This window comes from Scyliorhinus torazame, chromosome 27 (genome assembly GCF_047496885.1).
Source record: "Scyliorhinus torazame isolate Kashiwa2021f chromosome 27, sScyTor2.1, whole genome shotgun sequence".
Classification (NCBI taxonomy): Eukaryota; Metazoa; Chordata; class Chondrichthyes; order Carcharhiniformes; family Scyliorhinidae; genus Scyliorhinus; species Scyliorhinus torazame.
In genome coordinates this window covers 43,301,107-43,328,002 of record NC_092733.1, presented here as the reverse complement: position 1 = coordinate 43,328,002, position 26,896 = coordinate 43,301,107, and the positions used below count along the sequence as shown (strand labels likewise).

The window sequence follows — 26,896 nt, the reverse complement described above, 5'->3', positions numbered from 1 at the left end:
TTCACATTTGGAAGAAATTCAACTTATCAGTGATAGACAACATGGTTTTGTGCAGGGAAGGTCATGTCTTACAAACCTAAAGAATTCTTTGAGGAATTGACAAAGTTAATTGATGAGGGAAGGGCTGTAGATGTCATATACATGGACTTCAGTAAGGCGTTTGATAAAGTTTCCCATGGCAGGTTGATGGAAAAAGTGAAGTTGTATGGGGTTCAGGGTGTACTAGCTAGATGTATAAAGAACTGGCTGGGCAACAGGAGACAGAGAGTAGTGGTGGAAGGGAGTGTCTCAAAATGGAGAAAGGTGACTAGTGGTGTTCAACAGGGATCCGTGCTTGGACCACTGATGTTTGTGATATACATAAATGATCTGGACGAAGGTATAGGTGGTCTGAATAGCAAGTTTGCAGATGATACGAAGATTGGTGGAGTTGCGGATAGCGATGAGGACTGTCAGAGGATACAGCAGGATTTAGATTGTTTGGAGACTTGGGCGGAGAGATGGCAGATGGAGTTTAATCCGGACAAATGTGAGGTAATGCATTTTGGAAGGTCTAATGCAGTTAGGGAATATACAGTGAATGGTAGAACCCTCAAGAGTATTGAAAGTCAAAGAGATCTAGGAGTACAGGTCCACAGGTCACTGAAAGGGGCAACACAGGTGGAGAAGGTAGTCAAGAAGGCATCCGGCATGCTTGCCTTCATTGGCCGGGGCATTGAGTATAAGAATTGGCAAGTCATGTTGCAGCTGTATAGAACCTTAGTTAGGCCACACTTGGAGTATAGTGTTCAATTCTGGTCGCCACACTACCAGAAGGATGTGGAGGCTTTAGAGAGGGTGCCGACGAGATTTCCCAGAATGTTGCCTGGTATGGAGGGCATTAGCTAGGAGGAGCGGTTGAATAAACTTGGTTTGTTCTCACTGGAATGACGGAGGTTGAGGGGCGACCTGATAGAGGTCTACAAAATTATGAGGGGCATAGACAGAGTGGACAGTCAGAGGCTTTTCCCCAGGGTAGAGGGGTCAATTACTAGGGGGCATAGGTTTAAGGTGAGAGGGGCAAGGTTTAGAGTAGATGAAAGAGGCAAGTTTTTTACGCAGAGGGTAGTGGGTTCCTGGAACTCGCTACCGGAGGAAGTGGTGGAAGCAGGGACGATAGTGACATTTCAGGGGCATCTTGACAAATACATGAATAGGATGGGAATAGAGGGATACGGACCCAGGAAGTGTAGAAGATTGTAGTTTAGTCGGGCAGCATGGTCGGCACGGGCTTGGAGGGCCGAAGGGACTGTTCCTGTGCTGTACTTTTCTTTGTTCTTTGTTCTTGTTCATACAGCATGCTTGCCTTTATCGGACGGGGTATTGAGTACAAGAGTCGGCAGGTCATGTTACAGTTGTATAGGACTTTGGTTAGGCCACATTTGGAATACTGCGTGCAGTTCTGGTCGCCACATTAACAGAAGGATGTGGATGCTTTAGAGAGGGTGCAGAGGAGGTTCACCAGGATGTTGCCTGGTATGGAGGGCGCTAGCTATGAAGAAAGGTTGAGTAGATTAGGATTGTTTTCGTTGGAAAGACGGAGGTTGAAGGGGGTCCTGATTGAGGTCTACAAAATTAGAACATATGGAACATAGAACATTACAGCGCCGACCTGTGAAACCACTCTAAAGCCCATTTACACTATTCCCTTATCGTCCATATGTCTATCCAATGACCATTTGAATGCCCTTAGTTTTGGCGAGTCCACTACTGTTGCAGGCAGGGCATTCCACACCCTTACTACTCTCTGAGTAAAGAACCTACCTCTGACATCTGTCCTATATCTATCTCCCCTCAATTTAAAGCTATGTCCCATTGTGCTAGACATCACCATCCGCGGGAGAAGGCTCTCACTGTCCACCCTATCCAATCCTCTGATCATCTTGTATGCCTCTATTAAGTCTCCTCTTAACCTTCTTCTCTCTAACGAAAACAGCCTCAAGTCTCTCAGCCTTCCCTCATAAGATCTTCCCTCCATACCAGGCAACATTCTGGTAAATCTCCTCTGCACCCTTTCCAATGTTTCCACATCCTTCCTATAATGCGGCGACCAGAATTGCACGCAATACTCCAAATGTGGCCGTACCAGAGTTTTGTACAGCTGCAACATGACCTCCTGACTCCGGAACTCAATCCCTCTACCAATAAAAGCTAACACACCGTACGCCTTCTTAACGACCCTCTCAACCTGAGTGGCAACTTTCAGGGATCTATGTACATGGACACCGAGCTCTCTCTGCTCATCCACACTACCAAGAATCTTACCATTAGCCCAGCACTCTGTCTTCCTGTTATTCCTTCCAAAATGAATCACCTCACACTTTTCTGCATTAAACTCCATTTGCCACCTCTCAGCGGCAGGGAGGTCTGGACAGGGTGGATAGCAACAAGCTTTTTCCTAGAGTGGAGATGTCAATTACAAGGGGTCACGATTTCAAGATGAGAGGGGGAAAGTTTAAGACCATAAGACATAGGAGCGGAAGTAAGGCCATTCGGCCCATCGAGTCCACTCCACCATTCAATCATGGCTGATTTCAACTCCATTTACCCGCTCTCTCTCCATAGCCCTTAATTCCTCGAGAAATCAAGAATTTATCAACTTCTGTCTTAAAGACACTCAACGTCCCGGCCTCCACCGCCCTCTGTGGCAATGAATTCCACAGACCCACCACTCTCTGGCTGAAGAAATTTCTCCTCATCTCTGTTCTAAAGTGACTCCCTTTTATTATAAGGCTGTGCCCCCGGGTCCTAGTCTCCCCTGCTAATGGAAACAACTTCCCTACATCCACCCTATCTAAGCCATTCATTATCTTGTAAGTTTCTATTAGACCTCCCCTCAACCTCCTAAACTCCAATGAATATAATCCCAGGATCCTCAGACGTTCATCGTATGTTAGGCCTACCATTCCTGGGATCATCCGTGTGAATCTCCGCTGGACCCGCTCCAGTGCCAGTATGTCCTTCCTGAGGTGTGGGGCCCAAAATTGCTCACAGTATTCTAAATGGGGCCTAACTAATGCTTTATAAAGCTTCAGAAGTACATCCCTGCTTTTATATTCCAAGCCTCTTGAGATGAATGACAACATTGCATTTGCTTTCTTAATTACGGACTCAACCTGGAAGTTTACCTTTAGAGAATCCGGCACTAGGACTCCCAAGTCCCTTTGCACTTCAGCATTATGAATTTTGTCACCGTTTAGAAAATAGTCCACGCCTCTATTCTTTTTTCCAAAGTGCAAGACCTCGCACTTGCCCACGTTGAATTTCATCAGCCATTTCTTGGACCACTCTCCTAAATTGTCTAAATCTTTCTGCAGCCTCCCCACCTCCTCCATCCTACCTGCCCCTCCACCTATCTTTGTATCATCGGCAAACTTAGCCAGAATGCCCCCAGTCCCATCATCTGGATCGTTAATATATAAAGAGAACAGCTGTGGCCCCAGCACTGAACCCTGCGGGACACCACTCGTCACCGGTTGCCATTCCGAAAAAGAACCTTTTATCCCAACTCTCTGCCTTCTGCCTGACAGCCAATCGTCAATCCATGTTAGTACCTTGCCTCGAATACCATGGGCCCTTTTTTAAGGAAGATGTGCGTGGAAAGTTTTTACGCAAAGGGTGTTGGGTGCCTGGAACGCTTTGCCAGCGGAGGTGGTAGAGGCGGGCACGATAGCATCATTCAAGATGCATCTAGACAGATATATGAATGGGAGGGGAACAGAGAGAAGTAGATCCTTGGAAAATAGGTGACAGGTTTAGATGAAGGATCTGGATCGGCGCAGGCTGGGAAGGCCGAAGGGCCTGTTCCTGTGCTGTAATTTTCTTTGTATTGTTCTTCTTAATTGTGATGTCTAAAATGGGAAGGAATCTGGAGCGAGTGGATTAGGAAGAACCAGTTTCGATTGGCAGAGAGGTCAATAACCAGGAGCAAAGATTGAAAATAATTGTTGGCAGATTGATGGGGGGATGAGGAGGAATCTTTTCACCCACAGGGCGGTGTGAACCGTCTGACAGAGCCAGAAGGGGGCGCTCTGCTTTGTCAAACAGCATGGATACAATGGATCGAATGGCCTCGTTCTGCACCCTGAATCTTTCCACGTTCACAAATATTTCCCCCCATCCCAGCAATGCCTTTACTCTCTGTCTCAGTGCTACCTTCCTGGGAATCTCCCATTATTCCCCAGGTTTCACTCTGTAGAATCCACATCGTCCCTTTCCCAGGATTCACTCCCAGCCCCATTGCTCTGAATAATGATCCCAGTTTCTCTGAAGTTTCACTGATGAGTTTAATTGAGTTTCCCGTGGACTTACCCGTTGAATCTGTACCATCCAGTGACAAGACTCTTGTCACATTGAAGACTAGAACAGTTAGTTTTACCACAGTTTGTGCTCCTCCATGGCTGCTCCAGGACCTTGTGATTCACACACGGGTCGGCAGACAGGAAATGGCAGCAATCTGTTGATTGTAAAGATAAAGTTTAGGAAATGTTCCACACTGACTCGTCTCCATTGAAACATTAAAAACCTCCCTTTCACCCACTGCTCTGCTATCAAATCCCTGAAATGAAAGCGGGAATCTCTGCTCCTTCCCGTGACCAGTACCCGGAACCCCCCACCCTCACCCCCGACCCCCAGCTCCAACAAACTGCAGACTCCTTTCATTCTTTCAACCTGAAAACCTCAACTCCTTGTTCCACTAAATTTCCCACCCAAGATTCCTCGATACTTTCCAGGATCTTTACCTCACTTCCCCTGGGAATCTCCCGATATTCCCCATGTTTCACTCTGTCGGATCCACATCCTCCCTTTCCCTGGATTTAATCCCTGGCCCATTGGTCTGACTAATGATCAGGATGTGCTGACATCATTCCAAATCCACTGGGATTCTCCTCAGTGAGAGCGGATCTCAGGCACGGCTGTGATCCCGTGTCCCACACAAACAGGGTAGATGTCAGGAGAGGCCTCTTCCAGGATTTACCCAGCTCACAAAACCTCACAAGATCTAACGGGATCTGGCGAAACATCACCATCTGCATCCCGCCCATTGTGGGCAGGATGAGTATTTGTCAAGTCAGCATATTAGTGAGGCAGCTAACCTCCGTCGAATATGCAGCTCACTTGATCTATCGAGGCTTTAGGATGTAACCTCCCCGCCTTGGATCCTTAGACAAGTGCAGCTCAGTCCAGGGCCGACTCAGAGGGTCCAAAGATCGGCCTCCATTTTAAAATGACGTCGCGATCTCCTCTTACACTGAGGAGTTCTGGCGAGCGGAGTTCTTCCGTGTCGGAAAAGGGATTAAGTTCGGCCTCGGTGGGGTGTTCTCACTGAGGCCCTGGATTACAGCAGAGTCCCGGTCGATAGCGTGGTCTTTCTCAGCGCTGTGAGCGCCGGAATACACTCGTAAACGTGCCAAAAACACCCTCCCTCCAGGGCCCTGTCCCCCTAATCCCACCGAACCGGCACAACTTGGGTCTGTGGGAGCAAACCGGAGATTGGCTAATTGAGTTTACTCCAGGTTGAGTTAGAAAGATTAATTTTCATTACAGAGGATGCTGGGTAAACTCAGCAGGTCTGGCAGCACCTGTGGACAGAGGAGCAGAGGGTGAGATTTAGTGGCCAATCGCACGCGACTTGGTGTCAGGACGAGGCTGTTGAATCTCCAGAAATACGCAACGGTCAAAATGTCTTGTGAGATTCAAGCGAGCCTCGGCAGGCATCATGATCTGGATCTCACCCCCACTGGCTGATTTCAATGCCCAGATGCCGGATTCTCCCGGTGCCCAGGGAATGGCCATGCCTGGGAGACCTCGCCAGGGTGCCGTTAGTCCTGGCCCACACACGCATGGAGCACACGTAATGACTCCTGAGGGGATGGGGGGGGGGGAGAATTTCCCAGGGTGATCGGGGAAAGGACAAGGTGGCATTGCCAGGGTTCTTGGGTGGCACTCTCCGGCCAACCCCTCCCTCCACCCAAACCCTCCCTCCCAAAACACTCCCTCTGAACCCCTCCCTCCCCCCAAACGTCTCCTGAACGACCTCACCCCCTCCACCACCTTGCCTCCCTCGAGCTCCTCCTTCCACTGCCTCACCTCCCTCCAACACCTAACCTCCCTCCAGCTCCTCACCCACCTCCAATACCTCACTTCCCTCCAGCACCTCACCTCCCTCCAACACCTCACCTCCCTCCAACACCTCAACTCCCTCCAACACCTCACCTCCCTCCAGCGCCTCACCTTCCTCCAGCGCCTCACCTCCCTCCAACACCTCAACTTCCTCCAACGCCTCACCTCCCTCCAGCTCCTCACCTCCCTCCAGCGCCTCACCTCTTATCTTGGAGTAACTCATCTGTGCAGAAGTCTTGAATCAGCAATAAATCCTTCAAAATCCACCACACAACTCCCTGCAGACTTCAGCGTCTTCGACGGCTGGAGAATAGCCAATATTGCCCCTTTGTTTAAGAAGGGACCCTGCACATCTTTGGAAGCACGTGTCTGCGTGGGTTTCCTCCGGGTGCTCCGGTTTCCTCCCACAGTCCAAAGATGTGCAGGTTAGGTGGATTGGCCTTGATAAATTGCCCTTAGTGTCCAAAATTGCCCTTAGTGTTCAAAAAGGTTAGGAGGGGTTACTGGGTTATGGGAATAGGGTGGAAGTGAGGGCTTAAGTGCGGTGGTCTTTCCAAAGACCGGTGCAGACTCGATGGGCCAAATGGCCTCCTTCTGCGCTGTAAATCCTCTGTTCCATGTAAGGGAACCAGGGATAATCCTGGTAATTATAGGCCAGAGAGCCTGACGTCAGTGGTGGGAAAGCTGTTGGAGAAGATACTGAGGGACAGGATTTATTCACATTTGGAAGCGAATAGAACTTTGTTCGGGGAATCTTGATAGTTTTTCAGGAGGTGGCAAACTTAATTGATGAGGGAAAGGCCGTGGATGTCACCTACATGGACTTTAATAAGGACTTTGACAAGGTCGCTCATGGCAGATTAGTGCAAAGGGTAAAGTCATGTGGGATTCGGGGTGTGCTAGCTGGATAGATAAAAAACTGGCTCGGCAACAGCAGACAGAGAATAACAGTGGGAGGGAGTTTTTCAGGCTGGAGTACTGTAACTAGTGATGTTCCACAGGGATCAGTGCTGGGACCACTGTTGTTGGTCATATATATAAATGATCTGGAGTAAAATGTGGATGGTCTGATTAGCAAGTTTGTAGGTGACATAAGACAGGTGAAGTTGCAGATAGTGAAGGGGGCTGTCAGAGAATACAGCAGAATACAGACAGATTGGAGAGTTGGGCAGGGAAATGGCAGATGGAGTTCAATCTGGACAAATGCGAGGTGATGCATTTTGGAAGATCAAATTCAAGTGTGAATTGTACAGTAAATGGCAGAACCTTAGTAGCATTGACATACAGAGGGATCTGGGCATTCAGGTCCATAGTTCCATGAAAGTGGCAATACAGGTGGATCACATGGGCAAGAAAGCATATGGCATGCTTGTCTTCATCGGCCTTCTTTGAGTACAAGAGTTATCAGGTCGTGTTACAGTTGTATAAAACTTTAGTTAGGCCACATTTGGGATATTGCGTGCAATTCTGGTCACCACACTACCAGAAGGACGTGGATCCTGTGGAGAGGGTGCAAAGAAGGTTTACCCAGAATGTTGCCTATTAGCTATCAGGTGCCATCAGGAATAAACTCGGATTATTTTCGTTGGAAAGACAGAGGCTGTGGAGACACCTGATTGAGGTCAACAAATTATCGAGAGGCACAGACAGGGTGAATAGTCGGAAGCTTTGTCCCAGGCTGGAAGACTCAATGACAGGGGGCACAGGTTCCAGGTGAGAAGGGATCAGTTCAGGGGCGATGTGCGATGTGCGGGGAAAGGGTGGTCGATGCCTGGAATGTGTTGCCAGTGGAGGTGTGGACGCAGGCACGATGGTAACATTTAAGATGTACTTCGATATAGGCAGCGCGGTAGCGCAGTGGGTTAGCTCTGCTGCCTCACGGCTCCGAGGTCCCAGGTTCGCTCCTGGCACGTGGTCACTGTCTGTGTGAAGTTTGCACATTCTCCCCGTGTTTGCGTGGGTTTCGCCCCGCAACTCAAAGATGTGCAGGCTAGGTGGATTGGCCACGCTAAATTGCCTCTTAATTGGGAAAAAAAAAGAATTGGTTACTCTAAATTTAAAAAAAAAAGTGTATTTCGACACACACTTGAATAGGCGGGAATGGAGGCCACAGATCATTTGGGCAATATGTAGTCGGTCTAAATAAGGAATCTGGATTGGTGCAGGCTTGGTGGGCCGAAGGGCCTGGTCCAGTGCTGTTCTTTGTTCTCCCCCCTGCTCCCAACCTACCTCCTGTATGTCACCTCCACCCAGCTCCTCATCTCCCTCCAGTGCCATGCTTCCCTCCAGCAGCTCACCACCCTCCAGTGCCCAATATTCCTCCAGGGTCTCAACTCCCTCCACTACCTCAAATTCCTTCAGCACCTCTCCTCCCTCCAAAGCCTCACTTGCCTCCAGGGCCTCACTTCTCTCCAGTGCCTCAATTATTTCTAATGCCTCACCTCCCCAGGCAAATTCTCGAACTGAGGCAATTGTGCAAACTTTCCCAATTATCCACAAAATCAAATCATCCCAGACCACTCATTATCTCCTCTTGCTGTATAATCCAGATGCCTGAGCCTCAAATGTCACCCATCCACCCCATCATATCATCCACACCCGTCACCCAATCAGTGGAGGCCACAACCTCATCCCAACATTTAAGCTGGGAACTGTCTTCCCGAAAGCTCTCAGTCACTCCACCTTCCTCTCGTCCCGAACTCCCTCCTAAATACACACCCTTCAATAAAACCTTTCCAAAAACCACCTTCTATCTTTCAAACCAATTCTTTGGTCAGGAAGAACCTCTCGAGGTTTTGAGGGGAAGATACTGAACGTGGACAATTGTATTTGTTGTACAATGGCCGACCGTCCTGAATGAATGTTACTCACTCAGACATCCCAGAATCAGCAACAACGTCTTCATCTCACTCGGCATATCCTGCAAAGGAAAAGAGACAATCCGTATGGGAGAGAATTCCGGCAATGGGAAAATTAGAGAGAATGTTAAACTGTGGGTGGGATAGTAAACATTGAGTTTATCTATCTACAGAGAGTGAAGTCTCTCTCTGGGAGTGGGATAGTAAACATTGAGTTTATCTATCTATAGTGAGTGAAGTCTCTCTGGGAGTGGGATAGTAAACATTGAGTTTATCTATCTATAGTGAGTGAAGTCTCTCTGGGAGTGGGATAGTAAACATTGAGTTTATCTATTTATAGTGAGTGAAGTCTCTCTGGGTGTGGGATAGTAAACATTGAGTTTATCTATCTATAGTGAGTGAAGTCTCTCTGGGAGTGGGATAGTAAACATTGAGTTTATCTATCTATAGTGAGTGAACTTTCTCTCTGGGAGTGGGATAGTAAACATTGAGTTTATCTATCTATAGTGAGTGAAGTCTCTCTGGGAGTGGGATAGTAAACATTGAGTTTATCTATCTATAGTGAGTGAAGTCTCTCTCTCTGGGAGTGGGATAGTAAACATTGAGTTTATCTATCTATAGTGAGTGAAGTCTCTCTGGGAGTGGGATAGTAAACATTGAGTTTATCTATCTATAGTGAGTGAAGTCTCACTGGGAGTGGGATAGTAAACATTGAGTTTATCTATCGATAGTGAGTGAAGTCTCTCTGGGAGTGGGGTAGTAAACATTGAGTTTATCTATCTATAGTGAGTGAAGTCTCTCTGGGAGTGGGATAGTAAACATTGAGTTTATCTATCTATAGTGAGTGAGGTCTCTCTGGGAGTGGGGTAGTACACATTGAGTTTATCTATCGATAGTGAGTGAAGTCTCTCTGGTAGTGGGGTAGTAAACATTGAGTTTATCTATCAATAGTGAGTGAAGTCTCTCTGGGAGTGGGATAGTAAACATTGAGTTTATCTATCTATAGTGAGTGAAGTCTCTCTGGGAGTGGGATAGTAAACATTGAGTTTATCTATCTATAGTGAGTGAAGTCTCTCTGGGAGTGGGGTAGTAAACATTGAGTTTATCTATCGATAGTGAGTGAAGTCTCTCTGGGAGTGGGGTAGTAAACATTGAGTTTATCTATCGATAGTGAGTGAAGTCTCTCTGGGAGTGGGGTAGTAAACATTGAGATTATCTATCGATAGTGAGTGAAGTCTCTCTGGGAGTGGGAGAGAAAACATTGAGTTTATCTATCTATAGTGAGTGAAGTCTCTCTCTCTGGGAGTGGAGTAGTAAACATTGAGTTTATCTATCGATAGTGAGTGAAGTCTCTCTGGGAGTGGGATAGTAAACATTGAGTTTATCTATCTATAGTGAGTGAAGTCTCTCTGGGAGTGGGATAGTAAACATTGAGTTCATCTATCTATAGTGAGTGAAGTCTCTCTCTGGGAGTGGGATAGTAAACATTGAGTTTATCGATATATAGTGAGTGAAGTCTCTCTGGGAGTGGGATAGTAAACATTGAGTTTATCTATCTATAGTGAGTGAAGTCTCTCTGGGAGTGGATTAGTAAACATTGAGTTTATCTATCTATAGTGAGTGAAGTCTCTCTCTCTGGGAGTGGGAAAGTAAACATTGAGTTTATCTATCTATAGTGAGTGAAGTCTCTCTCTCTGGGAGTGGGATAGTAAACATTGAGTTTATCTATCTATAGTGAGTGAAGTCTCTCTGGGAGTAGGATAGTAAACATTGAGTTTATCTATCTATAGTGAGTGAAGTCTCTCTGGGAGTGGGATAGTAAACATTGAGTCTATCTATCGATAGTGAGTGAAGTCTCTCTGGGAGTGGGATAGAAAACATTGAGTCTATCTATCTATAGTGAGTGAAGTCTCTCTGGGAGTGGGATAGTAAACAGTGAGTTTATCTATCTATAGTGAGTGAAGTCTCTCTGGGAGTGGGATAGTAAACATTGAGTTTATCTATTTATAGTGAGTGAAGTTTCTCTGGGAGTGGGATAGTAAACAGTGAGTTTATCTATCTATAGTGAGTGAAGTCTCTCTGGGAGTGGGATAGTAAACATTGAGTTTATCTATTTATAGTGAGTGACGTTTCTCTGGGAGTGGGATAGTAAACATTGAGTTTATCTACCTAGAGTGAGTGAAGTCTCTCTGGGAGTAGGATAGTAGACATTGAGTTTATTTACCGAGAGTGAGTGAAGTCTCTCTCTGGGTGTGGGATAGTAAATTGGTGCTTTTTGAGTGCGATAGTGAGAGTTTGGTGACCGAGGGAGTGCTGAATTTGGTGCTTTTTGAGTGCGATAGTGAGAGTTTGGTGACCGAGGGAGTGCTGAATTTGGTGCTTTTTGAGTGCGATAGTGAGAGTTTGGTGACCGAGGGAGTTAGGTGAGGAGGGAGTAAGGTGCTCCTTTCATTTTGTTTCCGACATTTCCGCAAAAAGTGCGAAGAGAGCCAGGAGTTTACAGGAAGTGTAGCTGACTGGGAGCAGAGTCGGAGGGCGGAGATCTAGTTAGTCCACACAGCAGCTATATTCTTTAAGGTAAGAGGGGATGGAGGCTAGGCCAGTTACATGCTCCTCCTGTAGGATGTGGGTGGTGAGGGATACCACCGGTGTCCCCACTGACTATACCTGCGGGAAGTGCACCCAACTTCAGCTCCTCAAAGACCGTGTTAGGGAACTGGAGCTGAAGCTGGATGAACTTCGGATCATCCGGGAGGCAGAGGGGGTGATTGAGAAGAGTTACAGGGAGGTAACCACACCCAAGGTACAGGACAAGAATAGCTGGGTTACAGTCAGGGGGAAAAAAACAAACAGGCAGACAGTGCAGGGATCCCTCGTGGCCGTTCCCCTTCAAAACAAGTATACCGTTTTGGATGCTGTTGGGGGGGATGACCTACCGGGGGAAGGCCCTAGCGGTCTGGTCTCTGGCACGGAGTCTGGCTCGGGGGCTCAGAAGGGAAGGGGGGAGAATAGAAAAGCAATAGTTGTAGGAGATTCAATGGTTAGGGGAATAGATAGGAGATTCTGTGGTCGCGAGCAAGACTCCCGGAAGGTATGTTGCCTCCCGGGTGCCAGGGCCAGGGATGTCTCGGATCGTGTCTTCAGGATCCTTAAGGGGGAGGGGGAATAGCCAGAAGTCGTGGTGCACATTGGTACCAACGACATAGGTAGGAAAAGGGGTGTGGAGGTAATAAACAAGTTTAGGGAGTTAGGCTGGAAGTTGAAAGCCAGGACAGACAGAGTTGTCATCTCTGGTTTGTTGCTGGTGCCACGTGATAGCGAGGCTAGGAATAGGGAGAGAGTGCAGTTGAACACGTGGCTGCAGGAATGGTGTAGGAGGGAGGGCTTCAGGTATTTGGATAATTGGAGCGCATTCTGGGGAAGGTGGGACCTGTACAAGCAGGACGGGTTGCATCTGAACCAGAGGGGCACCAATATCCTGGGAGGGAGGTTTGCTAGTACTCTTCGGGAGGGTTTAAACTAATTTGGCAGGGGAATGGGAACCGGATTTGTAGTCCAGCAACTAAGGTAGCCGATATTCAGGACGCCAAATCATGTAATGAGGCAGTGGGGAAGGGAACACTGACAAAGGAGAGTATTTGCAGGCACGGAGATGGGTTGAAGTGTGTATACTTCAACGCAAGAAGCATCAGGAATAAGGTGGGTGAACTTAAGGCATGGATCGGTACTTGGGACTACGATGTGGTGGCCATCACGGAAACTTGGATAGAAGAGGGGCAGAAATGGTTGTTGGAGGTCCCTGGTTATAGATGTTTCAATCAGATTAGGGAGGGTGGTAAAAGAGGTGGGGGGGGTGGCATTATTAATTAGAGATAGTATAACAGCTGCAGAAAGGCAGTTCGAGGAGTATCACCCTATTGAGGTAGTATGGGTTGAAGTCAGAAATAGGAAAGGAGCAGTCACCTTGTTAGGAGTTTTCTATAGGCCCCCCAATAGTAACAGAGATGTGGAGGAACAGATTGGGAAACAGATTTTGGAAAGGTGCAGAAGTCACAGGGTAGTAGTCATGGGCGACTTTAACTTCCCAAATATTGAGTGGAAACTCTTTCGATCAAATAGTTTGGATGGGGTGGTGTTTGTGCAGTGTGTCCAGGAAGCTTTTCTAACACAGTATGTAGATTGTCCGACCAGAGGAGGGGCAATATTGGATTTAGTACTGGGTAATGAACCAGGGCAAGTGATAGATTTGTTAGTGGGGGAGCATTTTGGAGATAGTGACCACAATTCTGTGACTTTCACTTTAGTAATGGAGAGGGATAGGTACGTGCAACAGGGCAAGGTTTACAATTGGGGGAAGGGTAAATACGATGTTGTCAGACAAGAATTGAAGTGCATAAGTTGGGAACATAGGCTGGCAGGGAAGGACACAAGTGAAATGTGGAACTTGGTAAAGGAACAGGTGCTACGTGTCCTTGATATGTATGTCCCTGTCAGGCAGGGAAGAGATGGTCGAGTGAAGGAACAATAGTTGACAAGAGAGGTTGAATGTCTTGTTAAGAGGAAAAAGGAGACTTATATAAGGCTGAGGAAACAAGGTTCAGACAGGGCATTGGAGGGATACAAGATAGCCAGGAGGGAACTGAAGAAAGGGATTAGGAGAGCAAGGAGAGGGCATGAACAATCTTTGGCAGGTCGGATCAAGGAAAACCCCAAGGCCTTTTACACATATGTGAGAAATATGAGAATGACGAGAGCGAGGGTAGGTCCGATCAAGGACAGTAGCGGCAGATTGTGTATAGAGTCTGAAGAGATTGGAGAGGTCTTGAACGACTACTTTTCTTCTGTATTTACAAATGAGAGGGGCGATATTGTTGGAGAGAACAGTGTGAAACAGATTGGTAAGCTCGAGGAAATACTTGTTAGGAAGGAAGATGTGTTGGGCATTTTGAAAAACTTGAGGATAGACAAGTCCCCCGGGCCTGACGGGATATATCCAAGGATTCTATGGGAAGCAAGAGATGAAATTGCAGAGCCGTTGGCAATGATCTTTTCGTCCTCACTGTCAACAGGGGTGGTACCAGGGGATTGGAGAGTGGCGAATGTCGTGCCCCTGTTCAAAAAAGGAACTAGGGATAACCCTGGGAATTACAGGCCAGTTAGTCTTACTTCGGTGGTAGGCAAAGTAATGGAAAGGGTACTGAAGGATAGGATTTCTGAGCATCTGGAAAGACACTGCTCAATTAGGGATAGTCAGCACGGATTTGTGAGGGGTAGGTCTTGCCTTACAAATCTTATTGAATTCTTTGAGGAGGTGACCAAGCATGTGGATGAAGGTAAAGCAGTGGATGTAGTGTACATGGATTTTAGTAAGGCATTTGATAAAGTTCCCCATGGTAGGCTTATGCAGAAAGGTAGGAGGCATGGGATAGTGGGAAATTTGGCCAGTTGGATAACGAACTGGCTAACCGATAGAAGTCAGAGAGTGGTGGTGGATGGCAAATATTCAGCCTGGATCCCAGTTACCAGTGGCGTACCGCAGGGATCAGTTCTGGGTCCTCTGCTGTTTGTGATTTTCATTAATGACTTGGATGAGGGAGTTGAAGGGTGGGTTAGTAAATTTGCAGACGATACGAAGATTGGTGGAGTTGTGGATAGTAAGGAGGGCTGTTGTCGGCTGCAAAGAGACATTGATAGGATGCAGAGCTGGGCTGAGAAGTGGCAGATGGAGTTTAACCCTGAAAAGTGTGAGGTTGTCCATTTTGGAAGGACAAATATGAATGCAGAATATAGGGTTAATGGTAGAGTTCTTGGCAATGTGGAGGAGCAGAGAGATCTTGGGGTCTATGTTCATACATCTTTGAAAGTTGCCACTTAAGTGGATAGAGCTGTGAAGAAGGCCTATGGTGTGCTCGCGTTCATTAACAGAGGGATTGAATTTAAGAGCCGTGAGGTGATGATGCAGCTGTACAAAACTTTGGTAAGGCCACATTTGGAGTACTGTGTACAGTTCTGGGCGCCTCATTTTAGGAAGGATGTGGAAGCTCTGGAAAAGGTGCAAAGAAGATTTACCAGGATGTTGCCAGGAATGGAGAGTAGGTCTTACGAGGAAAGGTTGAGGGTGCTAGGTCTTTTCTCATTAGAGCGGAGTAGGATGAGGGGCGACTTGATAGAGGTTTATAAGATGATCAGGGGAATAGATAGAGTAGACAGTCAGAGACTTTTTCCCCGGGTGGAACACACCATTACAAGGGGACATAAATTTAAGGTGAAAGGTGGAAGATATAGGAGGGATATCAGAGGTAGGTTCTTTACCCAGAGAGTAGTGGGGGCATGGAATGCACTGCCTGTGGAAGTAGTTGAGTCGGAAACATTAGGGACCTTCAAGCAGCTATTGGATAGGTACATGGATGACGGTAAAATGATATAGTGTAGATTTATTTGTTCTTAAGGGCAGCACGGTAGCATTGTGGATAGCGCAATTGCTTCACAGCTCCATGGTCCCAGGTTCGATTCCGGCTTGGGTCATTGTCTGTGCGGAGTCTGCATGTCCTCCCCGTGTCTGCGTGGGTTTCCTCCGGGTGCTCCGGTTTCCTCCCTCAGTCCAAAGATGTGCGGGTTAGGTGAATTGGCCAATGATAAATTGCCCTTAATGTCCAAATTGCCCTTGGTGTTGGGTGGAGGTGTTGAGTTTGGGTAGGGTGCTCTTTCCAAGAGCCGGTGCAGACTCAACGGGCCGAATGGCCTCCTTCTGCACTGTAAATTCAATGATAATCTATTCAATTAATCTAATTGATTAATCTAGGACAAAGGTTCGGCACAACATCGTGGGCCAAAGGGCCTGTTCTGTGCTGTATTTTCTATGTTCTATGTTCTATGTTCTAAACATTGAGTTTATCTGTCTCCAGTGAGTGAAGTCACTCTGGGAGTAGGTTAGTAAACATTGAGTTTATCTACCTATAGTGAGTGAAGTCTCTCTCTCTGGGAGTGGGATAGTAAACATTGAGTTTATCTATCTATAGTGAGTTAAGTCTCTCAGGGAGTGGGATAGTAAACATTGAGTTTATCTATCTATAGTGAGTGAAGTTTCTCTCTCTGGGAGTGGGATAGTAAACATTGAGTTTATCTATGTCCAGTGAGTGAAGTCTCTCTCTCTGGGAGTGGGATAGTAAACATTGAGTATATCTATTTATAGTGAGTGAGGACTATGTCTGGGAGTGGGATAGTAAACATTGAGTTTATCTATCTATAGTGAGTGAAGTCTCTCTCTGGGAGTGGGATAGTAAATATTGAGTTTATCTATCTATAGAGAGTGAAGTCTCTCTGGGAGTGGCATATTAAACATTGAGTTTATCTATCTATAGTGAGTGAAGCCTCTCTGGCAGTGGGATAGTAAACATTGAGTTTATCTGTCTATAGAGAGTGAAGTCTCTCTCTGGGACTGGAACAGTAAACATTGAGTTTATCTATCTATAGTGAGTGAAGTTTCTCTCCCTGGGAGTGGGATAGTAAATATTGAGTTTATCTATGTCTAGTGAGTAAAGTCTCTCTCTCTGGGAGTGGGATAGTAAACATTGAGATTATCTATCTATAGTGAGTGAAGTTTCTCTCTCTGGGAGTGGGATAGTAAACATTAAGTTTATCTATCTATAGTGAGGGAAGACTCTCCCTCGGAGTGGGATAGCAAACAATGAGTTTATCTATCTACAGTGAGTGAAGTCTCTCTCTCTGGGAGTGGGATAGTAAACATTGAGATTAACTATCTATAGTGAGTGAAGTTTCTCTGGGAATGGGATAGTAAACCTTGAGCTAATCTATCTATAGTGAGTGAAGTCTCTCTGGGAGTGGGATAGTAAACATTGAGTTTAACTAGCTTTAGTGAGTGAAGTTTCTCTCCCTGGGAGTGGGATAGTAAACATTGAGTTTATCTATGTCCAGTGAGTGAAGTCTCTCTCTCTGGGAGTGGGGTTGTAAACATTGAGTTTCTCTATCTATAGTGAGTGAAGTCACTCTGGGAGTGGGATTGTAAACATTGAGTTTATCTATCTATAGTGAGTGAAGTTTCTCACTCTGGGAGTGGGATAGTAAACATTGAGATTATCTGTCTCTCGTGAGTGAAGTTTCTCTCTCTCTGGGAGTGGGATAGTAAACATTGAGTTTATCTATCTATAGTGAGTGAAGTCTCTCTGGGAGTGGGATAGTAAACATTGAGCTTATCTATCTATAGTGAGTGAAGTTTCTCTCTCTCTGGGTGTGGGATAGTAAACATTAAGTTTATCTATCTATAGTGAGTGATGACTATGTCTGGGAGTGGGATAGTAAACATTGGGTTTATCTATCTATAGTGAGTGAAGTCTCTCTCTCTGGGAGTGGGATAGTAAACATTGAGGTTATCTATCTATAGTGAGTGAAGTCTCTCTTTCTGGGAGTGGGAAAGGAAACATTGAGTTTATCTAGCTATAGTGAGTGAAGTATCTCTCTCTGGGAGTGGGATAGTAAACATTGAGATTATCTATCTATAGTGAGTGAAGTCTCTCTTTCTGGGAGTGGGGTAGTAAACATTGAGTGTATCTATCGAAAGTGAGTGAAGTCTCTCTCTGGGAGTGGGGTAGAAAACATTGAATTTATCTATCTATAGTGAGTGAAGTTTCTCTGGGAGTGGGATAGTAAACCTTGAGTTTATCTATCTATAGTGAGTGAAGTCTCTCCGGGAGTGGGATAGTAAACATTGAGTTTATCTATCTATAGTTAGTGAAGTTTCTCTCCCTGGGAGTGGGATAGTAAACATTGAGTTTATCTATGTCTAGTGAGTGAAGTCTCTCTCTCTGGGAGTGGGATAGTAAACATTGAGTTTCTCTATCTATAGTGAGTGAAGTCTCTCTGGGAGTGGGATAGTAAACATTGAGTTTATCTATCTATAGTGAGTGAAGTTTCTCTCCCTGGGAGTGGGATAGTAAACATTGAGTTTATCTATGTCTAGTGAGTGAAGTCTCTCTCTCTGGGAGTGGGATAGTAAACATTGAGATTATCTGTCTAGAGTGAGTGAAGTTTCTCTCTCTCTGGGAGTTGGATAGTAAACATTGAGTTTATCTATCTATAGTGAGTGAAGTCTCTCTGGGGGTGGGTTAGTAAACATTGAGTTTATCTATCTATAGTGAGTGAAGTCTCTCTCTGGGAGTGGGAAAGTAAACTTTGAATTTATCTATCTCTTGTGAGAGAAGATTTTCTCTGGGAGTGGGATAATAGACATTGAGGTTATCTATCTATCGTGAGTGAAGTCACTCTCTCTGGGAGTGGGATAATAAACATTGAGTTTATCTATCTATAGTGAGTGAAGTCTCTCTCTCTGGGAGTGGGATAGTAAACCTTGAGTTTATCTATCCATGGTGAGTGAAGTTTCTCTCCCTGGGAGTGGGATAGTAAACATTGAGTTTATCTATGTCTAGTGAGTGAAGTCTCTCTCTGGGAGTGGGATAGTAAACATTGAGATTATCTATCTATAGTGAGTGAAGTCTCTCTCTCTGGGAGTGGGATAGTAAACCTTGAGTTTATCTATCCATGGTGAGTGAAGTTTCTCTCCCTGGGAGTGGGATAGTAAACATTGAGTTTATCTATGTCTAGTGAGTGAAGCCTCTCTCTGGGAGTGGGAAAGGAAACATTGAGATTATCTATCTATACTGAGTGAAGTCTCTCTTTCTGGGAGTGGGATAGTAAACATTGAGTTCATCTATGACTAGTGAGTGAAGTCTCTCTCTCTCTGGGACTGGGAAAGGAAACATTGAGTTTATCTATCTACAGTGAGTGGAGTCTCTCTCTGGGAGTGGGATTGTAAACATTGAGTTTATCTATCTATAATGAGTGTTGTCTCTCTCTGGGAGTGGGATGGTAAACATTGATTTTAACTATCTCTGTTGAGTGAAGTCTCTCTCTGGGAGTAGGAAAGGAACCATTGAGTTTATCTATCTATAGTGAATGAAGTATCTCTGGGAGTGGGATAGTGAACATTGAGTTTATCTATCTATAGTGAGTGAAGTCTCTCTCTGGGAGTAGGAAAGGAACCATTGAGTTTATCTATCTATAGTGAATGAAGTATCTCTGGGAGTGGGATAGTGAACATTGAGTTTATCTATCTATAGTGAGTGAAGCCTCTCTCTCTGGGAGTGGGAAAGTAAACATTGAGTTTATCTATCCATGGTGAGTGAAGCCTCTCTCTCTGGGAGTGGGATAGTGAACATTGAGTTTATCTATCTATAGTGAGTGAAGCCTCTCTCTCTGGGAGTGGGATAGTGAACATTGAGTTTATCTATCTATAGTGAGTGAAGACTCCCTCTGCCAGTTGGATAGTAAACATTTTATTTATCTAACTACAGTGAGTGATGTCTCTCTCTCTGGGAGTGGGATAGTAAACATTGAGATTATCTATCTATAGTGAGTGAAGTTTCTCTCTCTGGGAGTGGGATAGTAAACATTGAGTTTATCTATGTCTAGTGAATGAAGTCTCTCTCTCTGGGAGTGGGATTGTAAACATTGAGTTTATCAATCTATAGTGAGTGAAATCTCTCTGGGAGTGGGAGAGTAGACATTGAGTTTATCTATCTATAGTGAGTGATGTCTCTCTCTCTGGGTGTGGGATTGCGTAGATGCCAGGTATTTCAAATACATCTAGTATAGGTAAAAGATAGCTGTTTAAGCATAAATATTAAGCCCCAGTTTTAAATACCCATTTATACAGCATAATTCACTTTTACTGAGGTCCGTTGTTCTGGCAAATTCATATTTTCAAAGTCACTGTGACATTAAAACAGCGCAGTTGCAAGACAATTTGTCACTGCTTGTGCTAATTGTCAAGGACAAGGACTGAATACCATAGCAACATGAAGGCACCATTGTTCACAATGCAGATAACAGCTAAGCTACCTTAAAACCAGTCTATTGCTGGTAAAGATTAGCAGAATATCACATTCCATAACATGTAGACATGAAACAATTAAAAGTTGATGTTGCACATTGAAGATGGATGGCTTGCCATCATATCAAATGTGTTTGAGTCTAACCCAAACCAATTAGGATTATATTGGGGTGTAATTAGATGACTTAAGACAGATATGAAAGTGTATAACTGAAAAGTTTCCGCCCGCCATTTTAGTGTCTTTCTGTGTGTCTTTGTGCTGTGTTGTTGTGTTGTTTGTCCTTAATTGCTGTCTTTAATTCTCTTAGTCTGTCTGTTAATGTGAGATGTCTTTTGGGGGTTCTGTCTTTGTGTTAGTCTGAGTTAGTGATGTCGTGTACTTTTGACTTTGAGCTTGAGTTTAGCTGAAGATTAGCTCTCTCTCTCTCTTCATGTTTCATTTCCAGACTTTGACCTTTTAAAAGTTGCTTTCGAGCTGTCTGACTAAGCCAAAAAGATCATGTCTGTAATTCTCTGAAAGCTTCGAATTGCCTTTTAAATGACTTTTAAATTGTAATCAAGCAACTACAAATAAAGCAATTCTTTTTTGCACCTGAGATGTTTTAACTGAAGTTTCTGCTGAGTTCCAGTATTCGCAAAGTGCTACTGGTAACCGAATAGCAGAAATAATATAAATTCCTTCAACTTTACACAGTCGAATAAAACTAGGAATCCAACAACTTGGCATAGTCCAGAAATATTACAAATCTTACAACTTGTCGTATTATGCCAGGACTTTGCTTTCCCCAAACTTGGCGTAGTTCGGCAGGTTAAGATCCTATCAATTACAGATTTTTAAAATTGGCGAGTCAGGCAGGAGTTAACATTCCTTCAGTTGCAGATTTTAACAATTGGCGTAGTCGGCAGGATAAGATTCCTTCAAATACAAGATTTGTACAATTGGCGTAGTCAGGCAGGAGGGGGGGGGAGTACTGAGGACGATTTTCGGAGGCCCAGGTGACGACGGAAAGCTTCGAAGATAATCGGAGGAGGTCCGGAACCTTCGGGAAGCTTCGGAGATAATCGGAGGAGGCCAAGAAGACAGCCGGAGCCCACGACTAGACTAGGATAAGAAATATCTTTTTCACCCATTAAAAGTCTTAAAGCCGCATCAATCAGTACTTCGACTCTTGAAAAGAACATTTTTTATAGACTGTGTTAAATAAATCCAGTGCCAGTCGTTGAGACTAACGTAGATGTGGCTGGAAGATTAGTCACTGCAGTAACTAAAATAAAATGGGACTGAAAAAATAGTCACGGCAGTCAGCGATCAAGAAAACTTATGGCTGATCCAAATCAAAGTGTACATTCAGAGCCTTTAGCAGACAGAAAATTACTCCCCACTACATCCAAGGGGGGGGGGGGGGGGGGGGGTACTGGAATACCAGATGTTTCTGTTGAAGATATGTTGGGGGATTGTAGATCTTTCACTCGTAGACATTTTAACCTATGTGAAACCTCAAAATAAATTGAATCAAAGTATGATATCCCCAGAGGACAGTGGTCTTTCAATAATATCAAGGGAGCATGGGGAAAATGCACACGATTACACGGTGCAGAACGTGTAAAATGATCCCTGGTAATTACGGGACGGATACACAGTCAGCAAGAGATCATTGTTAAAAATAAAAGTGATCATCAGCTTCAGTCCACTAAAGACCAACTAATTGCAGTTGTTGAAGATTTGCAAGATGCAAAATCCAATCTTGAGCATTATGATGAAATTAAAACAGATTTGCAAGTTGCAAAATCCAAACTTGAGACAGATTTGCAAAACAAAACCTCTGAACTCCAGCAGTTATCTTTTCAAAGAACAGAATTCCAAAATCAAGTTTTTGAAGTGGAGTCAAAATACCGACAATTGCAATTAAAAACTGAGCGAATTGAACTTGAAAATTGCAAGTTAATGAAAGAAAGGTGTGTTTTAGAAAGAGATATAAACAACGTAACTGAACACTGCAATTCTTTGACAAACAGGCTTTCTGTGCAGAAAATTGAACAAACTCAGAAAGAAGCCCAAGCCCCCCACCTAGTGGCACAATCGGAAATTGCGCAGCCGAGATCAATTGTTAAAAATAAATTAGTTCCTTTGTCAGATGAATCAGACGAAGATAGTGTTCCTACAATACAAAATACAAAAGTAATTTGACTAGCCCCTTTAAAACGCAAACGAATTAGAGTTGGAAGCAAAAAAAGAGAAGAAGATGGTGAAACTATCACTAGAAACATATTTGACCACCAATGGGTTCATGAACAAATTGATCCTTCGAAAATTGACAAATGGTCCAAAGATCTTCCACACCCTAAAAAGGGTGGTATGACCACATGGGATGGAATTCACAGATTACAAGCCATTTACAGTCTCCACCCATTCGATGGAGTACAAATTCTGACTATCATGCTAGGTACTCGTGTAATTTCAACCCTTAGAAATGAAGTAGAAGTTGCCCTTGGAGCCGATTTGCAAAATTTAGAAGCTGGTTGGCTAGCAATCAAGAGTTGTCTATTAAAGTTTCGCCCCCCGAGGACAAATTGGTCTAAGATCACATCTTGTATTCAAAAAAATAATGAAGATATTCAGGATTTTGAGGAAAGATTTTTACATACTTGGATGGAATATTCAGGGATGACACTCGACAAGGAAAATGACACATGGGATGCAAGCACTTTAAGTCCATTAAAAACGGCTTTTATAGCCGGTGTTAAACCTGGAGTTTCTGCTGCCTTGAATTTGGTTTTACCAGCTTGGGCCACAGCTGGCACATACCGAGACATAGTGACCGATGCATTCAGATAGATTGTGGTTTGCACAATCAGGCAACTTTTAACACTGCAGCTGCTCAAATGCAGCCTATTGCTCAAATCCAGCCCATGTTACCTGCTGCTCCAGCGGCGGCTGTTGCAGCACCTACAGGAATATCAGCAGTAACTACAATTTCACCACCAGCGCCAGGGCAAACATGTACCCTTGCTCCATTAAAATCATGTAAGAAAATACCACAATGTCTTTTCTGTGGTAGAGTAGGACACTGGATGGCAAAATGCTATCAAAAACAACGGATGGATTCGAGAGATGATAATGAAGTAGACAATGTTCACTACAATACATTTCCACCTCGTGGTCAACCATGTAACACGTACCAACAAGACACACCCAGTATGGCTTCTGGTCAGCAACACTGGCTAAGCAACTACAACCATGGTTTGCTTTTACAGTTAATCAACAACAGTATCATAATAGCCCAACTGTTTACCACATGGCTTTACAGAATCATCACAGGCAACTGCCTGTTCGGCCTTCCACCATTATCCAATATGAAGATGATGTTCTGATAACCTCCATCAATAAAGATGATCATGACAACGACTTACGGGTGGTCTTGAACCACCCCAGTACTAACAGTCGCAAAGCTAGCTTTCACAAAGCACAAATTGCCCAGAAAGATGTTTACTTGGGACAGAAAATTTCCAAACGAGAAAGGGAACTTACTCAGAACAGAACGGCTGCCATCAAAGCAGCTAAAGAAACCTCAATGTATCGCTAAAAAGTTGCCAAGAACTGTCAACTTAAGAAAACTGTCATTATTCTGAACGTTGCTTTATTAATTTAAAGAAATTAACATACCTTGTTAGCTGTGTTTCCTTGAACAGAATCGACAAATTCATCTACAGAAAATCAAGATACAGCACAAGATTGGTTCAGTTATATATTTAATAAGTTATTGTATTTGATATTTTAAAATAAATGTTTAAAATTAGCCTGGAAATTAAAACTTCAAACAATGTGGAAGCTGGTTTTAAAAAAAAAAACAACAATCTTTGATTAAAAGCCAAAGGAACAGGTTGTTCAAAGAAATTTGATAACGGGAATTTGGCAGCAATCCAACTTTTACTCCCAGTCCATTTGAGTGACAAAAAAAAAAGTTTAAAGATGCGAATGGCATCATTCCAAGCTATACGCCTCTTTTTGTCTCTGCAAGAAAATTAACCCTTTCAACAAGCTTTTGTGTATTATCCAGAAGATGTCAAAGACTTGACATCAATTTTGATAATCATTTTACCATTTATTACTAGATCATATGTTCAACTTTTATTGTATAATCATTTTATTTGTATACAAGAAGTTATTATTAATTGTTTATTGCTGAATTATGTAATCATGATATCAATGGTAAGATCTGTAAAATGTTAACCGTGGTATTACAAAATCGAAAGGCACTGGACTGTGTGCCAGCTGGAAAAGGTGGCACCTGCGCCCTGATTGGCGCAGAGTGTTGCACTTTCATTCCCGATAACTCTAAAGAAGTTAAAGATTTGGCATTACATATCCAAAACGAAATCAAAAAACTTGATCCACCCCAATTTATCTCTCTCTGGGATAAAATTTGTGGGTGGCTTGGACACACTGGAATGTCCACAATAAGAATAATCTCATTGTCCTGTGTAGCTGTATTCATCATTTACATAACATACCAATGTGATCAAATTTCATTAATTTATTAATTATAATAATTATTTTGAAATGCCTGTTGCAATGTTAAGTGTCCATTCTATTGTTTAAAACTGTAATGACAATATGAATGAGTTATTATTTGCTTTTTTACCTATCCTATCGCATTAATGATGTCTTTTATCTTATGGCGATATACCTCATTTAATTTTTCGATTTATCAAAGGGCCGACTGTAGAAGCCAGGTATTTCAAATACAACTAGTATAGGTAAAAGATAGCTGTTTAAGCATAAATGTTGAGCCCCAGTTTTAAATACCCATTTATACAGCATAATTCACTTTTACTGAGGTCCGTTGTTCTGGCAAATGCATATTTTCAAAGTCAGTGTGACATTAAAACAGCACAGTTGCAAGACAATTTGTCACTGCTTGTGCTAATTGTCAAGGACAAGGACTGAATACCATAGCAACATGAAGGCACCATTGTTCACAATGCAGATAACAGCTAAGCTACCTTAAAACCAGTCTATTGCTGGTAAAGATTAGCAGAATATCACATTCCATAACATGTAGACATGAAACAATTAAAAGCTGATGTTGCACATTGAAGATGGATGGCTTGCCATCAAATCAAATGTGTTTGAGTCTAACCCAAACCAATTAGGATTATATTGGGGTGTAATTAGATGACTTAAGACAGATATGAAAGTGTATAACTGAAAAGTTTCCGCCCGCCATTTTAGTGTCTTTCTGTGTGTCTTTGTGTTGTGTTGTTGTGTTGTTTGTCCTTAATTGCTGTCTTTAATTCTCTTAGTCTGTCTGTTAATGTGAGATGTCTTTTGGGGGTTCTGTCAGTCTACCAGTCTGTGTCAGTGATGTTAGTCCACTTTTGACTTTGAGTTTGAGTTTAGCTGAAGATTAGCTCTCTCTCTCTCTTCATGTTTCATTGCCAGACTTTGACCTTTTAAAAGTTACTTTCGAGCTGTCTGCCTCAGCAAAAAAGATCAGGGGCGTCATTCTCCGACCCCCTGCCGGCACCTGCACCGGAGATTCGGCGGGGGCGGGAATCGCGCCGAGCTGGTTGGCGGGCCCCCCCGCTCGATTCTCCGGCCCGGATGGGCCGAAGTCCCGCCGATAAATGCCTGTCCCGCCGGCGTGGATTAAATCACCTTTTGAACGGCGGGACAAGGCGGCGTGGGCGGGCTCCGGGGTCCTGGGGGGACGGGGGACGCAGGGCAATCTGGCACCGGGGGTTGCCCCCAGGGTGGCCTGGCCCGCGATCGGGGCCCACCGATCCGCGGGCAGGCCTGTGCCATGGGGGCACTCTTTCCCTTCCGCCTCCACCACGGTCTCCACCATGGCGGAGGTGGAAGTGACTAATACCTAGTATTATTCGACTGTGTAATAGACGCTCCCGCGCATGCGCCGCCCTGGGATGTCATTTCCGTGCCAGCTGGCGGGGCAACAAAGGCCGTTTCCGCCAGCTGGTGGGGCGGAAATTCCTCCGGCGCCGGCCTAGCCCCTCAATGTTGGGGCTCGGCCCCCAAAGATTCGGAGCATTCCGCACCTTTGGGGCGGCGCAATGCCCGTCTGATTGGCACCGTTTTGGGCGCCAGTCGGCGGACATCGCGCCGTTTCGGGAGAATTTCGCCCCATGTCTGTAATTCTCTGAAAGCTTCGAATTGTCTATGAATTGCCTTTTAAATGACTTTCAAATTGTAGTCAAGCGACTACAAATAAAACAATTCTTTTTGGCACCTGAGAAGTTTTAACTGAAGTTTCTGCTGAGTTCCAGTATTCGCAAAGTGCTACTGATAACCGAATAGCAGAGATAATATAAATTCCTTCAACGTTACACAGTCGAATAAAACTAGGAATCCAACAACTTGGCAGAGTCCAGAAATATTACAAATCTTACAACTTGTCGTATTGCGCCAGGACTTTGCTTTCCCCAAACTTGGCGTAGTTCGGCAGGTTAAGATCCTATCAATTACAGATTCTTCACAATTGGCGAGTCAGGCAGGAGTTAACATTCCTTCAGTTGCAGATTTTAACAGATAGTAAACATTGAGTTTATCTATCTATAGTGAGTGAAGTCTCTCTGGGAGTGGGATAGTAAACATTGAGTTTATCTATCTATAGTGAGTGAAGTCTCTCTGGGAGTGGGGTAGTAAACATTGAGTTTATCTATCTATAGTGAGTGAAGTCTCTCTCTGGGAGTGGGATAGTAAACATTGAGTTTATCTGTCTCTAGTGAGTGAAGTCTCTCTCTCTGGGAGTGGGATAGTAAACATTGAGTTTATCTATCTATCGTGAGTGAAGTCTCTCTCTGGGAGGGGATAGTAGACATTGAGTTTATCTATCGATAGTGAGTGAAGTCTCTCTCTGGGAGGGGATAATAGACATTGAGTTTATCTATCGAATGTGATTGAAGTCTCTCTCTGTGAGGGGATAGTAGACATTAAGTTGATCCATCTATG

The 26,896-nt window shown here is 44.3% G+C and overlaps 1 protein-coding gene across 1 annotated transcript in view; it reads right to left on the bottom strand.

The window, feature by feature from the left end:
- Window positions 1-23,631, bottom strand: part of LOC140403373 (uncharacterized) — a 201,595-nt gene extending 177,964 nt beyond the window's left edge. The window contains exons 1-3 of the mRNA XM_072491293.1: window positions 23,591-23,631; window positions 9,034-9,082; window positions 4,351-4,495 (exon numbers count right to left, since the gene is read on the bottom strand). Coding sequence (XP_072347394.1) covers window positions 4,351-4,495; window positions 9,034-9,079 — 191 coding nt within the window. The 5' untranslated portion in view covers window positions 9,080-9,082; window positions 23,591-23,631. The remainder of the gene's footprint in view (window positions 1-4,350; window positions 4,496-9,033; window positions 9,083-23,590) is intronic.
- Between the last annotated feature and the right edge of the window lie 3,265 nt (window positions 23,632-26,896).